At 41.7% G+C, this 18168-nt stretch overlaps 1 protein-coding gene across 42 annotated transcripts in view; it reads right to left on the reverse strand.

Moving 5' to 3' along the window:
• FBRSL1 (fibrosin like 1) overlaps positions 1 to 18168 on the reverse strand; it is a 517648-nt gene that overhangs the window by 160361 nt on the left and 339119 nt on the right. For all 42 annotated transcript variants that reach the window (XM_040577040.1, XM_040577020.1, XM_040577041.1 and 39 more), the window contains one exon: positions 14695 to 14724. In XM_040577040.1, coding sequence (XP_040432974.1) covers positions 14695 to 14724 — 30 coding nt within the window. The remainder of the gene's footprint in view (positions 1 to 14694; positions 14725 to 18168) is intronic.

Below are 18168 nucleotides of genomic sequence, written 5' to 3' on the forward strand. Positions count from 1 at the left end.
ATCCACTAATTAAAGAGAAATGGAGCTTATTTGTCTTGGTTTCTGAAGTCACAGTTCTCCACTTCTGAAAACACAAGTTTCTCACCAGTTCTTTTCTGCCCTAGGGCTGTGACCTAAGCAGCTTAAATGATACACAGATTTTGGTTGAAATCTGCTCCTTATTTACTGGACTTCAAATGTGCAAGCAATTACTGAATGGGTCTCGTTTATTGAATAAAAGTATTTAGGCATTATGTTTACAAAGGCCTAGAAACATTAAAATCTAGTGAAAAACAATTATTTTTACAGAATACATCTGCAAGCAATATGAAGTCATTTTGTTTTTGTAAATTTCTCCGTAATAGACTTATTGTTGATGTAGAAAATGTTCACGTTGCAGCAGTGAATTATTTTGAAATGCCAAACTTAATAAAGGAGAAATTATTGCAAATAATATCACAACCCTTAAGGAAAAAAAAAAAAAAAGCCAAAATACCAGTGGTTTCCTGACTAGTCAATCCTCTTCAGATTGGCAGACCTCTTCAGACTAATCAGGAAGAGTTAGACAAATAGTTACTTTATTACAGCGAGCAACTGTTTCTGAGCCCTGCAGCCTGGCTGGCTCTTTTTTTCCTGTAAAACCAAGGCAGTTACAGCAGCCCCACATATGTGTGGATTTGTCTGCAGAGCAATGCATAGGCTTGGGGCCTCCAAACAAAACTTGTTCCAAATTTGGGCCAGCATTTTTCTTGGCTTCCCCATGTTTTGTTGTGGAACATGGCTCGCAGAAGAAATGTTTCCTAACCAATTAATTCAGGTCGCTGCTGTTATTTTTAAAGGAGAGCTCTGAAGTTCAGCACACAAAGGGTAATGAGAAAATAATGCTTTAAACAACATCAGAGGAATTAGGCCACAAACTTGAGCTACATTATCCAATTCATGCTGCAGAGTTATTTTACCCCCAAATGCTTGCTCTTGCTGGAGGCAGGATAAATGGGGATTTTGCCCAAGGTACAAGCCTGAAACATGGCCACAATGCAGGTCACGGACAGTGATGTTCAGAGACCAGCCCCAAGAGGAGCTTGGCTGTGCCGCTGTCCCCTGGGCTCCAAATACATACCTAGTGCCAGCAGGTTGTGCCTGTCTGGGGACGGCTGAAAACTGAGGTCTCATTGCAGCAGAGCACTGGGCACGTTCCTTAATCTGCTGTCCCAGAGCATGGCAGGGTGGGTTTAAAGTGATGCAGAGGAGACCTAGGTATGTAACTGGACTCTAGCATTACTCAGGCATTCTGTTGAGTAGAGAGGAGTGCTGTGTCAAGAAGTAAGCGATAACCTCACCTTTTGGACCTCCATTCAATCCATTTTGTGCTGTTTATCTGCATCGAACTCTATTGATTTAAAAGGCAACCACAGGGCAGAGGGAAGGGAAAAGGAGATAGGGCAGGAAGGGAGGAGGAAAGTTTGAAACTAACATCCATAAAGGGTCTAATGAACACTGGGGCTTGCAGTCGTGTTTGAAAATGTTTTCAGATATGGTTGTTATAGAAAATAAATTCACCAACTGAGCAGCCAAGAATTCTAGTTAGAAACCGCAAGGCTGTCCAGGCAAGAACTTCATTTACATGCATGACAATGCAAACTGGCAGCACTGACAAATCAGGTAAAACACTAGCGATGTTCCAGACTTGCCAAGAAGATGGGATATAATAACTTCTGAGGCTATTAAGAGGACTTAAAAACATTATTTATTTATTTATTTATTTTTTGCACTGGACCACACTGAAAGCAACAGTGCAGATGGACTTGCACCTGTTTCCAGATGAAACCAGTAGCTACTGCAGTGCTATTCTTAATATGAATTAACTTTTAATACAGATCTGCTTTAGTTCTAATTGACTTTATAGAGCTACTAAAAATAACCGTTCATCTAGCCAGCAGGCATGCTTTTCCCCTTCCCCCTGTCTCAGTATGGACAGGAACACTACAAGCATCTCCGTGCACAGAGCATCAGCCTTTTTCTCACCCAGAACAGTTTTCTGCTCCCCTTGCCACTTTTCCTCCCTGGGGCCAACAGGGAACAGCTCTGCACTGCCAGCAGTGAGCTCTGCCATCCTTGGGCAAAGGATGCTCTTTTGTGTTCTGTTTACCAGCCCAGTGCACAACCCAGCCTTGCTGTCCGAGGTGCAGGGCTGCAGTGAGAGCAGGGCATCCCAGCAGCAGCCACCAGCAGCACCCCACCATTGCACAGCACAGTACAGCACAGCACGGCACACCATGCGACATGGGCCGAGATGCAGGAAGACTTTTCCTTCCACTTCTGCTGCTGCAGGTCCCCGCGGGAAGGGTAAGTGCTATATTTCTCCTGTATGCAGCCTATTTCCCATTTCCTTCCCAATTTTTCTATAGGTTGTATTTATTTTGATTTTTAAGTGAAAACAAGTTTTTACTCAGCTGAGCTGTTTAAGGCAACTCGCCCCTCCATCTGGTTTGTACTGTACATCATCACCTATTGTCCTGCCATGAGCCAATTTCTAAATGTTTCAGCTGTTGATGGCTGTTGGCGATGATGTATGAAGCAGAAACAAAGCCAGAGTCGCAAAGACTTCAAAAGGCCGAAGATAACTAAGAACATTGTTTTGACTAAACACAGACATATGCACTGAGAAGCTGTGACTTCTTCCAACCTTGCTCTCCGTCTCTGGAGCCACCTTTTAATTTGCTGCAGTTGCACAAATGATCTCTGTGTGTTAGGAGTTCAAAGGAAAGAGCCAACCCCAAAACATCTTGATGTGCCACCACCTTAAAAGACATTTCTCTGACGAAGTTACGAAAACAGGCTCTAATGCCTCAGAAAGACGATGACTTTCAAAGTAATATGTAAAAGCCTTACGACTTGTTCACAAAGCAAACCCAAAATATATTCCAGTTCAGCTAAAGTTAATTATTTTTTCAGGAACCATCTATCACCAGCAGAGACAGCTAGGGTGTAGAAGGCAAACATCCAAGGGCTAGCTTTGGCTGAGACAGCACAGTCTGCCATCCAGACTCGCACAGAGAGGGGTTAGAGCACAGAACTGAATGAGAGGACTGTGAATTTGTGTCCCACAGCATTTCCGACCAACCCACTGCAGAACCACAGGTAAGTCACGTTTTCTGTGAGCTCCAGTTTCTTTGATGGAAAATGCTGATAATGATATTTATTCTATTTCCTAGCAGATTTTGGATAAAACATGCTCACAAATAACTCCTCTGGGTTATTTGTACTCCAGGAGCGACCACAAAATGTTAGGTTGACTCCTCCACGGGAGGACACAATCCCTGTCCTTTGGAGCCTGAAGTGTAACATCTGCAATAAATACAAACTACCGCTAAATGCACCCGATCCTACGTATGACATTTGGCAGGCTTTGTGGTGAATGCTGTTGAAAAACCACGGGTTAGTCCTTGCAGGCAACCAATCTGATAGGGAAAACCAAAAATGAGGGATTGGTGGCTTACAGTCCAGGGGCCAGCAGCTTGGGCAAAGAGCGGAGGTGCAAGTGATGCTGTCAGACAAAAACAGAGGTGGCAAAAGGCAGAGCGCTGCAGGGTCTGGAAAAGCAGGACAAGAAACTCACATTTGACAAAATTAAAGAGGATTAAAACTAAAAGGATGGAAGGTAGGCCTTTTGGGTGGTATACACAATGTCTTTTCAAGGGGACAAGTTCAATAACCACAATACAAGAAATCCTTCTTTCTTCACCTTCCTTCAACTCCACCTTCTGTGGGTAGGGTGGAAAATTATCAAAATAGTTAAAGAGGGGAAAAAAGTGCCTGCAGTCACTCAGTAACCAGCATCTGAGTGTCCACAATGCCCATAATACAGTGACAAATATAACACACACTGGTCACTTCAGCCATCTTTGTGGAAATTAATAAAAAGAAGAGACACCTTAAAACCTTTGTCAGGTACCAAAGGTTACTCTGCACTTTATCCTCTCATGATACCTTTAACTCTCTTTATACATGAATGGGATCCCTTTCAAATTTAGACTAATGTTCTTTTATATTTATAATATTCAGGATAGCTACACATGCTTGATTACCTTTAAAACACTTATCATGATTCCATTTAAAAATAAATGAATCCCATTTAAAAGTGACTTGTCCCCATCCTCTAGTATTTATGGACAAGGACATATGGGGCTGATTTCTCTCATTATTAACCAGCATGTCTGAGGCTTAAATCATTTAAATTATTCATTGACAGCAATTGGGCTACTCATGCAAGCTCCCACTTGCACAAGGAGGCCCAGGGATAGGACCAGTCAAGTGGATGAAGACTGCTGAACGGATTTGGGGATGCACTGAGCATCCACAGATAAGGGTAACTTCGATTAGATTAGGGTGAGGAGTACTTTTGAAAATTGGTCACTTAACAGGGATTTTCAGAATAGTTATTTTGAATGATGTTTTCTTCCAAGGTTACCAGGACTGAAGATCGGAGTGGTGATCTCTAATAGCTGACGGAAATACGAGTGATTGTGCGGTGACTGCCCCAACAAAACCCAAGCCAGCTGCAAGACATTTCTAGAGCACTGAGTTGTGTGGGACTTTCAATCCTGGTATGGGTTCTGCGTGTTTCTGAAGCGGCCAGGCACAAGGTGGGCATCTCTGCAGAACCTGTGCCACGAAAGCTTTTGTGAAGAACAAAGCTGAGCAAGTGAAGAAAAGCATCTCCAAGTAAGTAGCAGAAACTGCCCACCTCTAGCATGAACACCGTTCCAGCAACACTGAAATCTGAGACAGGAGATGGATAAATCAACTGCGCCGTTGAGCTTGGACTTTAATAGTCCAAATGACAAAGGCAGTAAACATTTAACTCTCCGCTATAAAGAGACTTTCCAGCCTATTGCAGACTACTCTGCTCTCTGACCAGCTCACCAGTGGAAGACCTTGAGCTAACCGCTGGTGCATTTTCAATCAGTGGAGACAGAGTGAGAGAATAGGAATCATCCTTCACGGGAAGAAAAGCTCACGGTTATTCTTTACATTTTATTTTTAATTAAAAAGATATGTTTCTCACTGTCTTCAGAATGAGCCCAAGGAACCATTTGTAATCATTTTCAGGTCACATTATGTTGTACATATTGCAGCTGGTTTCACAGCTACGTGGGCAAATTACTATTTTTCTGCACACCTAAATCACTATCAAGGTAACGGCAGACAGGAAGCATCCCCAACATCCAGAGGTTTCAATACATCTCAGAAAAACACAGCGTAGCTCCTGGAAGAGGAAACTTTCTGATTTCAGCCGGGTCTCTCTGCCTGCCCAGCCCAACCTATACCGGACTTTGTTGCTGTATGTGATCTTGATAGTAAAGATTGTGTTTTGTTTTGTTCCTTTTCCCCCTAAGAAAGGCAAAAGGGTTAGCAAGTCTTTAAACTCGCAGTTCTTAAAGCTGTTAATATTTCACATTGCCAGCAGGGAAAGGAATTAAAACTGCCAGTAGCTATCCAGATAGATTTTAAAATCCCCTTCCCTCCCCCTTCTCTCTGCCTCCCTCAGCTTCAGAGGATATTTTCCCCACAAATTGGTTTTAAATTAAGGAAGGTGATGAAGGCAATGTGCCGTCTCAGCATTTTCCCAGGTGCACTTAATCTAATTTCATTAAGGAGATCAGGACAGATGATCGCTACAGTCGAAACATTAAGTCTGTCCATTTTTGTATAAAAAACCATTAAGTCTGTCAAAGTGTCGGCGGGTGGGCTGTTTATTATTGGAGATGAAGGCGCGCTTTGCTTCCCCAATAAACTGTCAGGAGTAGTAAACCACAAATTAAGTCAGCTGCTGCCAAAGATTTAGGCAAAGATCTCCAACTAATTTTGACACAGGTGTGGGAAAGGCCAAGGAAATAGAAGCAGTAAGTCAGGCCGTGCACTTTGGAAACCAAGCCTTTTGTGCATGTTTGACATATTTCAATCCAACCCACTGAAGAGCGGAGAACTGGATCGGTGCGTACGACCAAGCAGAACTGCTGGTGCTTTTGACACTCCAGACACAGCGCTGGTGGGAGGTGCACAACGGCCTCCACTGCTTTAACCTGCACTCATCCTGCCGGGACTCATCATTTTGTCTTTGGCAGACATGAACTCATAAAAGCTTCATTTAGCTGCTGCTCTGCTCTGAATGTACGCACAGCTTTAAAACATAAAATCACTTTCTTCAAATAATCGTACAGATATCATACAAAATTAGAGGAAAACCATCAAAATGCAGAAACTATGGAAGACTGTTTAAAAGCCAAGAAGGAAATCAAGTGAAGCTTTCAGATTGAATTTTCAGGCATTACAAAATTGAATGTGAACCATTTGCCAAGGAGAACACCTTCATTCTCATGAAAAATGCAGCTAGGTAGAACTTGGTATTAAAGACTGTCAAGAAATGTTAAAAAGTATAAATCCCTAACAGGAATTACACAGCCTTTACAGGACTTACAGAGAAATTAACAGTCCCTAAGATGGCATCAGGAGTGATGTTCTAGCTGGAGCTTTGTGATGAAGGAAAATTACCATGTTTGCAGGTAATGTGTGCTATGTACTGCTCTGAGACTTATTTACAAACACTTATTTTAATCTCTCTGGCTCTGAGTTTTCTCTGTTTAAAGAGTACCTCACTCTGGTTGGTGCTTGTGGAAAACCAGGGCTCTAATTCTTAGGGACTCCTGCCCGTGAGGGTGTTCAGCAAAGGCAGGGCGGTGCCAGCTCCAACATCTCCCCTGAGGCAGGGTGCCATGGCAAGCTCCTTACAGATCTCGCAGACACAAGCAGCAGCTGATAAGCAGCTGGTAAGTTAAAACAGCATCTGATAAGCACTGGGAGACTCACCTGGGTGAACGAATACCCATTTCAATCATCATGCTTTAAGTAAGGGTGAATTCCCAAGCAAGGTTAGGCAAATGTTACTTCTAGTCTTTACAACTTACTGATCCAAATGCTGTTTCCTCTTACACACCTGGAGATCTCCTGTATTGAAAACTAGTTTGGATTTTGTTGCAAATTGGACCCAGAAGCAGGAACTGTTGGAAAGCTACAAAACCCAAAGCTGACTCTCAGGCCATCCTTGAGTTTCACCCTTTATGTTTGCATAGGGTACCCAGTGCTGCCTGCTAAGCTCTTCTATTTAATCTGGTAAAATGATTTTGGAAACAGTTACAAGAACCTGCATGCCAAATGAGGGATTGCAATTGCAGCTACTGGAGTATGCATCCTCCAAAACCTTCTCGTCTTCTTGGCATCTTTACGGTTAATTAAATCATTCAATTATAATGCCAATTCCTATCTGCTGCCTACTATGTTATGCTAATCACCAGAATACCTGATCATCTTCCAAGGAGTTACTTCCATTGCACAGTTAGCCCTTTGAATTCGTGGCTTTGTTAATGGGGTTTCTTGATGTGGGCAGACAGCTGTTCAAGATTGCTCTCTTCCCTGTTGCCTCAGATCTTAGAAATGTCTTCACAAGGTCCCCAGTAAGATAAGAAAATGCTCATGGATGGGGAACTGCAACTGGGAGATGTTAAACAACAGAAAACCCAGAGAGCTAGGGAAACGTTGACTGCCAGCAACAGAACTGGTATTATCCTGTCTTGCCCAAGAGCTCTCCATAAGATCTCTTAAGTACTTTTATGTGAGTTAATGATGGACTTCTGTCAGCAAACTACAAGGCCCTTCTCATTGTTTGCTCTGAAAAAGAAAATTCTACATTTTCAAGAATTAATATGGACACCACAGACCCTGATGACTCAGCTTGTTACACACAGACCAATGTACTTGAAATTTGAGTTTTTGTCCGGGTAAAGGAAAAATATAAAATCTCAGTAGGAGGGGAGAACATTGGTGCTGAAGCTTTGAGTCTGGTTACTTTTTCAGTTACGTTCTTGCTTTACTTAAATTCTAGGAATAACAAGGTCAGTAAGGGCCGCTGTTACTACAACTTCTTACTAGAGTTCCAGACGCTCTTGTTGGCAAGGACAATTTGAAGGCCTTAATCTGGCCTACCTCAATTGCCCTGCATTTAGGTGGAAACCCTTCTGTTCACTCTGTGCACAGGGTGGGTGGAATGACAGAAGCCCATGAAAGCCAAGTCTCTTCTCCAGATGGAAGATCCCAAGCAGTGACTGAGTGAGCTGGCTATGCAGTGGGCCTGCAAGATGCTATTTTGCTGGTAAATCTGTTCATGGAGAACTATAAAGTAAATTCATGGAGCTGTGAACTTCTGTCTTCCTGCAATGACAGTGACATTACATTTCTGGTTTATAGCACCCAAATCTTTCAAGGGCTACAAGGTTATTTTAGATGCATTATTTTGATATTCTATAAAAAGCAGATCTGTTTTTAATAATGACATGAGGCTTGTCTCTCAGAGACTCTTCAATTAAGAGAACTGACAGCCTTTATCCAGCTATTATTTTATAAGAGTCAGGTTTCTAACTGGTTTTCACGCCGTATCACTGGGTTTTCAGTCTGTAAGAATTAAGTTTTAGAAGAAACACAGATTCTGTGTATCAATGTGCATGCACATGTGTATATATTACATTGCTGCATGCTGCTAAGCCAGCAACATAGCCAAAGAACATGCTTCCGCAACAGCAATGCTCTGTGTAAGCAAGAGCATACTACAGGAAAAGAACCACTTAAATACTGTGTGAAAACCCAGCTGGGAAGTAACTGGCAAATGAAGATTTCTAGTTATTAGTCACAGCTGAAAACTGTCATAGCTTGAAGTGTACTGCTAACAGAAGAACAAATGCTGCCATGCGACAGCCCTCAATTCCATTCCATGTTTCATCTCTCCTTTCTGCTGCAAGCAGTAAGAATTGGGATTGCTGGAGAAGTACCAGGCTTCATTTCTCGGAGAAAGGGACAATCTAATGATGGACCAAAAAAAAGTGGGGGATGGGAAGGACAACCCTGGCCTGAGTAAGCTTCAAAAATAGCAAATAACTGATTACTTGAAGTGGGAACTAAACTTCCAGCTAAATTTCCAGTCTCAAGGCAACAAGACATTTATGAGATTTATCAGGCGGAACCCACCTCTTCCATTGCTAGATAAACTGTAAGGAGTGAGGGGAAAGCAGCCTTCAGCAGCAGTGCTATTCATAATAGTCCCTGTAGACTTCAAATGAATGACACTGGGGGGTCCAGGGACTTATTCCAGCCCCACAGGACAACGCACTGATCTTGCATTGATGCATTGACAGAGGAGGCCGTGACAGCAGGAGAGGTCAAAGATGCAACAAAACACAGAAATTTGGGCTGATGTTGGCTCTTTGGGAACACTGTGCTACTTGGCTTCTCCTCCCACACTGGACTTCCAGAGTCGCTCACAACATCTTCCCAGATCTCACCTTCCTTGACCACCAGCTACCTGACAGAGCACTTCCCTCCCTGGGCTCCGGCATCTCCTCCCCTCCCTGCTCCTGCCTCTGTAACCGCTCCTGCTATTTTGAGCATCATTAAGACAATCTTTAATCTGGTGTCATGGGGCTTTTATCTCATTCTGGGTAATCTCATACACAAACACAGACACAGAAACCACTTCTGGTAGAGGAACTACTAGATCTCTCATCATGATTACATCCCTTTCTCCTGCTGCCTAAACTATGATTTTCCTCTGGGTTTGTAGACACCCCTTCAAGGTCAACACAGCTGAAAGAGAACTGATGACTTCACCCACACAGTTTACTCTGCTCGTTGCTTCCACTCTTATCGCTTCCACCTCTCACTCAAGCCCATAGTTCTCAGCACTCTGTTTGACTTGCATCACTCTCCACATCTTAACATCCAAGCTGTGGTTAAGTCCTGCGTATCCGTTTTCTTTACAATGAGCATCTTCTGTTCATCCACACGAATAAACTCTTGGTCAAGCTCTCAACACCTCACCGTACATTTACCGTTTTATCCTTCTGGCGATGGCAGCTGTAACTGTGTCCTTGCACCCATGGAGAAAGCTGCCACAAAGATCATTTTCCTAGGCTGTGGCTTTGCTCCTTGCACAACTTCCATTTCCCATATCGTGAACTCTTGGTTTTCATGTTTTGGCTCCTTCACAGCTTACCTCTACTTCCCAACACTGGCACTCAGTAAAAATATCAGCCCTCACCTCCAACTGGTCACACTTGATCACCCACTTATTAAACTCAAATTAGCACCTCCTACTACGCACCACTATGCCTTTTGCTACAGAGAATAACTTCCCATTCACAGCTACAAATCTACCTGATTTTCCTTGTCAAATGCCTCCTAAAACCTCCTCCGTTACCTCAACACCTACAAAACAAAAGCCGGACAACAACAGGTCTGCTGACATACTGACACAGTGCAGCTTTTAACGCCGTGCCACCCATTTATCTGAGTTCCCTTCACTGCTTCTGATCTCATGCTTGATCCAAGAGCTGCTCTGCATCCATACGGCACGGAGCAAGATGGGAACCCAGCCCATGGCACTGCCATGTCGCTCTCCTCCCAGGCATTAAGTGCTAAATCGCACCTGCCCATGCGCTGCTGCACGCTTCCAGGCACCTACTGGGCCTCAGAAATTAGCACAGCAAACAGCAGCATGGCAGGGCTGAATTCAGATTGCCCCTGATAAACTCACTGTGATGTTGGAAAAAGTAGCATGAAAACACTGTTTTAGAAACCTGACTTCAAAAGTTTTTGCTTTCGCCTCAGATATGGCTTTCCCGGTTTTGCTTGATATAGCTGAAACACAAACACAAACTACATAACAAATGTACAGAAAATACCGAATCAACTTAGAAATACAGTGTCATTTCTTGTACATCTTACTTAGCACCACATTAAATAAAGGAAAGCCTGATATCTAACCCCTGATTTGGAGAGCTCACTTACACTCTGGGGCCATGCAATTAAGCTGACAACCCACAATTTCACATGCCACAGACAGAAGTCCAAGATTGAAAGAACGCGAACACTGCATTACTTTGAAAGAAACCAGCTTTTTTTAATCCAATCTTGAACACTGTTATTAAAAAATGAGAACTACATTTTGGAGTAACGAGCAGAGATTACTCATTCCCTTGTTTTACACAAGTTGACTTTTGGCTTTCTGCAGAACACCATTTAACAGAGCCCATTACCAAGCTGCTAGCCACTTTTCATAGTGATGCTAAAGCAGGTAAGAGACAATAACTGGAACTGTTGATGGTTTATATTACTCTATTATGTTAATGTTCACTAAAGTATGCCATAAGCTCTCTCATTACATGTGTATAAACCAATTCTCTGTGGTGTTATTCCTGTGCTAAATGCTATAACTACATAAATCTTGAATTAATGGAGACTTTATAGTTCCTGAAAATGAAGGGTAATTGCTATCTGTTAATGCTGTTGTTGCTATTAAAGGAAGTATATATTTTCAGTAACAATGTTTATGGACCGTGAGCCTCGCATCGCAGCTATTGCACAGTGCAGAGATAGTGTAATACGATTATCAGACTGACTCCCTTTCTCTCCCTCCTCCCTCACAAAAAGCACAATATCATTTCCACTTCTTTGACAAACTACCTTGCAATTCTCTTAGTTTTGGACTCTGCAACTGCTACGTCCTTCGATGAACATGCAGTAAAAGAAACAGGTTTTGCATTTCCATCTCTGGGAATGCATGATTTGCTAAGTTTCTCACTTGGTTAAATGGCTGGACAGCTCGGTTTATTAGTTTGGGTATTTTGAACAGTTCTTTGAGAAGAGTGTGGTGACATAATGATAGGTGTGAGAAAGTATCACCCCACTTACTTCCTTTGAGATTTCAGCAGTGATGTAGAAATGAAAAGTATACTTGGGCAGAAACAGTTCTCAGAAAGTAGATGGGATGGACAAGTCCCCAGCCTTGAGCTCCTGTTCTCTGATTATTAAAAACAGCAGTGCACTGTTTGGAAACCTTCTCACAATCTGCTGTGAAACTGTACCTTGAACTAAAGTAATGACTCCTCCGTTCTGATATACTGTACGTATGACTGACTATGCTCAATTACTTTTCTCCCCTGGAGTCCTGCACAACACTGCACAAAGGAAAAAAAAACATCACCAGTGTGTTTGTATTTTTCAATGCAGTGAGGGTAAAGCCTTAATTTTGCTCTGAAGTCTGTGTTTTAAAACATTAAGAGCTCAGTAGCCCATATAGCTATGAAATAAATAAATAGTGGATAATTAGCAGCATGGTGGAGAGAGAGATGTGGGAGGTGGAAAATTTCAGTTTTACTTCTAGCTCTATCACTGACTCAGTCTGTACTTGTATACGAACTTCTTTGTCATTTTTCCTCATGAGTTATATACAGACAACAGTGATCCGCTGTTTATGACTAACAAAAAGTGTTATGCAAATCAAAAGCACATTAGTAATTCCTGCCCTGCCCTTCATTAGTGTCAGTGCGTGTAGGTGTACCTAGAAAAAGCTGCTTCTTGCTGACCAAGCAGCAGAGCAGGATTGTTCTGTAGCAGTGTGGTATGAAGCCGACCTGTCATGTAATTTGGGAAGCCTGATGCTGGGCTAGACAGTATGTCGAATGCTCCATCTGGCTGTAATAGCCAGGCAGCAGTACAGAAGATACAATTCTGCCAACAAATAGAAGGGGGGGAAAAACACGCTTCAGTATAATCTCTCAGGACATTCATGCCAGTATTTTATAGCTCCTTGTTGCATCAGCCAGGTTAAGTTTTAGACAAATACTGAACGACTTTCCAGGAGAGTATAGGATGTCAGGTACCAGCACAGAGAGCCAGGTTGCCCTTGTGCTCCCCAGCGGGAAGGCAATGTCACGTTTACATTTTCCCCCTGAAAGGTCTGAAGTCTCTTCACTTCAACTTTGGTGAGTTTACATACACGTACACACATCTTTGCTGACAAGAAAAGGAACCCTACTTAATTCCAGAGACCTTTTTAATAGAACCTGTGTCGTGTCTCATCTCTCTACAGATCAGGCAGAGATAGAAAGATGATGATCTTGTGCTGCTCTCCTTACGAAGAAAAGAAATGTTACTGTTAAGGTGGAGTCACCTTAGAAGAAAGGTACCTGAGAAATACAGGAGCCTAGAAGGTCATATTACTGTTATAGATATGTAAAGAAATGCCGTATTAATGGTAAGAAACACTATAATAGCCTTTCATTTGCTGTAAAGGACAGTAAGTTACCAGCCAAACACAATGCAGCTTCCTCTGAAGGTAACCTCAGATCCCACATTCTGAAAGCTAATCAATGTTGTTCAGATTTCAATTTCTTCTCTACAAGGTGAAGTCAAACCTAATCTAACAAATGTCAGTCTCAGATGTAATGCTGCTAGCTGGGTCTACCAGTGTAATTTAGATAATCATTAATAGCATAGCTGTATAATAAAACTACATGTCACTTACAACTTCATCTGAGGTTTGACTGGCAGATCTTTAAACAGTTTTCTAAGTGATTGCTTTTACTTTCTTTGATTGGGCAGTCTAAGAAATGTTTTAACCCCATGGCATCTAAGCTTTTAGGGAATAATTTTTCACCCTCACCACCTCAGCCATCAGATCTGCTGGCTGGTAACTTTGTGGGAAACAGAACTTGGGTGGTGGGCTCAGGGAGTGACTTTATACATATATGCACGTACATAAAATAAAATATGCATGGTATCTTTCGTTCAATGTATAAAATTTAGATGTTCCTCTTCAATCAAGCTTTCACCTCAAACACACTTTTGCCATATTCCAGGGATACTGGGTATCTGATGGGATTTCTAAAAGGAGTTCAAGAAACTTCAATGCTTCCCAAGGTCTAACAGTATTAAAAAAAAAACAACACGTAACCAGAAGCAGCTTTCAGTGCAGTCTCTTGAACTCACGGTAACCTCCAATGGATGGCTGCAGCCAAGCGTGCTGCCAAGGAGAAAGGGCTATCTGAAGTCAGTTTTTACCTCTGTAATGCTGATCTAGTAGAAACCTTTGTGCCACAGCTTCTCATGAATGAATGCAAGAGACTGGACAGCCAAAATATAATGAAAGTTTGATGAAGACTTAACCTGAGACTGCCAAGTTTGACCTGCCAGAACAGAAGTCAGCAAGGGATACTCAAGTCTTTCATACATTTGATGCTTAAAAGCAGGGTGCAACTGTTCCTATGTCGTGGGACTTCTCTATTCTCCTTCCACAGGTGAAACAAGAAATCCCTATACAAAACCACACAACTACAACCTTTCAACGGCCAACCTCTGTATCAAAAGAAAAGGTCAGAAAAATCATTGCTCTGTGACAAATATGCATGCAACATGACAAAACACTCCTTGACAGATACCACACTGCCTTTGAGGGTAGGTACTGGTTGTCCCACCTTCTAAACTGATTACAAAACTGACATCTTCAAAGGTTGCTATAAATAAGATATAGTCTCCTGACAAGTTATCAGAGGAGACTTCCTCTGAAACAGCACTAACACTATGACTTGGGTCTCACCAATTGCTAGCGTTAATTGAAAGACTGTTCTGTTAACAAGAGTTTCTTTTCTGTAAGCTAGTGAAGACCACAACATATCTGATCCAACACTTCTTTCATTCTATTATAAATATTTTTAAATCTGACATGAAGCCTGGAGGAAAAATATTATTTGTAAATTCATTCTTATTTTGACTGTGAGGGAACTTCCAAGCTAGCAAAGCACATGAAAGAAGAAAATTGAGTCTTACCTTATCGTCAACATCACTCTCGCTGTCACACTGTGGGTTAGAGAGAGAAAAAAAGATTCTATGAAACACCTTTATGTATAGAGATCTTTTGCATCATCTGCTTAAATCTTTTGGATAGCTGCTCATGATGTTCTCAGTTCAATGAAACATACACTTCTGATGTTTGCAGTAATGCCTTTTAGATTGCTAGCATAAACCAAAGCCAATTTCTGTCTTTTTACACAAAAATATGGTATACTCATACTTGAATGGGTGACAGTGAACTTTAAACAAAAAAGACAATCAGCTATGCATTATAACAACTGTAACATGAACACCACAACAAAAAGCATGCCTTTTTAACATCCCAAATTGTGGAATATATAGTAACAGTTTTGCACTGCTTCACCTTGATAAGCACTTTGTCATCTAACAAGGAAACTGTGAAACTGGCAATCAATTTCTAATTTAATGAGCGGTACCAAGATTAGTAATTAAAATACATCATAAATTCTGGTACATTTTTTAGTTTGAATCAGATCACGATCCCAGGAGGAAGTGTTTACTTAAAGAGTTTTAGAGTGAAATCTCTTACAGCCTCTGAAAATGAAATGCTCTATTTTCACAGCACAAGCAACAGAAAGATAACTTGAGCACTGAATGGTTCAGGACATGCACATCCCGCTGACTGGAGCTGAGAAAGATTTACATTTAAGAACAAAAATCAATCTCTTGTTGTCTGTTACACAGGCAGAAAGTGGTCAGTGTGTTTTGTAGCTTTGTGCCCAATGAGAATTCCCTCCTTCAGCTGATGGGGACAGCATGGGTGGGTTTCCATACCGGTGGCACCCTATTGAATTCACTCGTTCAACAAGGCAGGATTCTGCATGCCAGCAATGACAAGCTACAACAGTGGAAATGGTCCATGGGAACGCACGTGCTTCAGTGTCATTAGTGCAAAAGAAGGAATAGATCTGTTTGGTCGTTTTGTCCAGTTACTGCTCCTCACGGAGCAGGGTGGTGGAATCTGTCCTGTCAGGCCTTTTTATCCAAAAGTTACAAAGCAGAAATTTCAGCTGTGACATTCTTACTTCTCTGCAGATTTCTAAGAGGCTATTTAATCTGTTTTGCTTCTGTCTGCCACATGAAGGGATTGACCCCAAACAGTTGAGGAACGTTTTACTCTTAAATTCTCTGAAACACAAAAGCACACGAAGGACAACGACTCAGCAGAGGGGCCTCCCGCAGAGATTCTGCACCTAAGACTTCTCAGATTTCCAGTTGCCTCCCTACTTCCATTTAACTACAGAAGAAACACGAGGTTTATAGAAGACGTTTTTCTACAGTCTTGACTAAGCAGAACTCTCTTTCTTTCAAAACGAAATCATGTTTTACACTGCCCCACCTGATCCACAGCACAGTTTTCACAGAGAAATCCAACTGTTTAGAATGACGCACACAGATCTAACTGCATACGTAATCACTCTGGAAAAATAAGAGCCTGAAGCAAAAATGGAATAAATTACAGGAAGGCAGGACGCTGCTCTGCAGGGGCTGGGGAGCAGTGGTGGGCAAGTCCTGTGGGAATAACCAGTGCTAATGCCTGAAGACTGTGTTAAGTCCTAGCCAATTACTATGTGCGCAGAGGCAAGAACATCAGATAGCCATGTTTTAGCAAATACTTTCCTGTAAGCCATTTGTGTCTTTTTGGAGATTTTTATTTCCATCACTAGGCTTTATGAAAATTATTATAGGAAACACGGTTTCATAAACCAGACACTCAAAGAGAAGTAAAATCAGTCCTGATAAATCATCATCATCAGCAGCCCTCTGCGACTCACCCAAAGCCATGCCTTGTGATCATGAACAACTAGAAGTCTGCTCTGAAGAGCACCAGGACTGGCAAGACACTGATTGTCCATCACCACCGAGACATGCCAGAACAGGTTTGCTGGGCAAAGGCTGCGTCAGTACCTGCTGCATCTGTGCTTGCTCAAGACAGCGCTAATTCATGCTGACAAAGCAACACATTCATCAAAAACAAGGGGGGTGGGGAGGAAGATGCAGTCATAGCATTACACTTGTTATTATTTACACACTCCCGAGAAATGCCATCTGACTCAAGGGAAGCCTTTCACCTCCACCCAGGGGCTGAATCAAGGCAGAATCGGGTGGCTGCTGTTGAGGAGTATGTGTTCCCCCGAGATACTACTAGCACAGTTGTGTGGGTCACAAAGACTGAATTATTTCACTCTTTAAACCTCATCTCAGCTAAGGTACCCTAAGCTGCCGTTCTAACCATTTCACTCATTCCACCTGCACACTGACAGAGGCAGAATATTTTGATGACGATTCAAACTTGCACAGTTCAGACTGAAGCATGTTACAATGGAATTACACCTATTGCAAAAATGGCATCAAAATGATTAAGTACTTTCAAGTTGTGTTGCTTAAAATTTTATGCTTAGCTAACATCCACACAAATTTTAAGTCTTACAGGGACTTAAAAATGATAAAGTAATAATAAAAAAATTCAACTCAAATACATTGACCAGAAAACACTAGAGATGATCATCAAAACTCAGACACTTTTGCCTATGAACCGTGGTTATATCTTTACTAAAACCACAGCAGTATATACCTTAATAAATTAAGCTTAAACATATTTGAGAGGAAGTGTAAACAACTTGGAGGGACCTTAGCAACCATTATTTTTCAAATAGAATATAGTATTTTAGTCTCTGTCTCTCTGTGGTTTTTTTTTTTTTTTTTGGTACCAAAATTTGTCTCTGTATTTCCTACTGAATTATGTTATTTAAAAAAGGGATGAACTGGGGTTTTCTGGCTTTTAAGAGAAGATTCTTTTTGAAAACAGATTTGTCCTCAAAAATTCCTGTCTATAATGAGTATAAAAACCCATTACAGATGGTTTGCATTGCTAAAAGGTGCAGAATTGCCTTATTTAGATGCCTAATTTTGCTTTGTACCAATATGCAACTTTGTCTCATGTAGATAAACGAAAGTTGCAAAAAAGCAAGTGAACCATCAAATCCACATGCTAAATTTTATAAACAGCCATATGAATGAAGGAAACATCTGCTCTCTGAGGATACATTTTTTCCCCATTCAGGATCTGAAAATACTCCATAATTAATTGTTTTTAAAATGAAAAGGACAACGAAGAATTATGCTTCATTTTAGCTTACATCTTCCTTAGCTTTATCACCAATGCTGCAGTCTTGCAATTGAAGAAGCCAGTGGGGCTTGTGGATGCAAATACAGCTCTGGGCAGACATGGATCCCACCCATGCGGCTGTGATTACATGACGGGTGCTTTAAAAACTGTATTTTTGACAGCAAATTGCATAACTTCATGTTTACCTTTTGAAATAGCTGCCCTCTCCCAGTGTGCGAAGGCTGACATACACACACAGACCATCCCCAGAACAGGCGTAGAGATTCTTACAGTGTGGCTTTTAAGCCACCAAAATACCA

This window comes from Cygnus olor, chromosome 17, assembly GCF_009769625.2.
Source record: "Cygnus olor isolate bCygOlo1 chromosome 17, bCygOlo1.pri.v2, whole genome shotgun sequence".
Lineage (NCBI taxonomy): Eukaryota > Metazoa > Chordata > Aves > Anseriformes > Anatidae > Cygnus > Cygnus olor.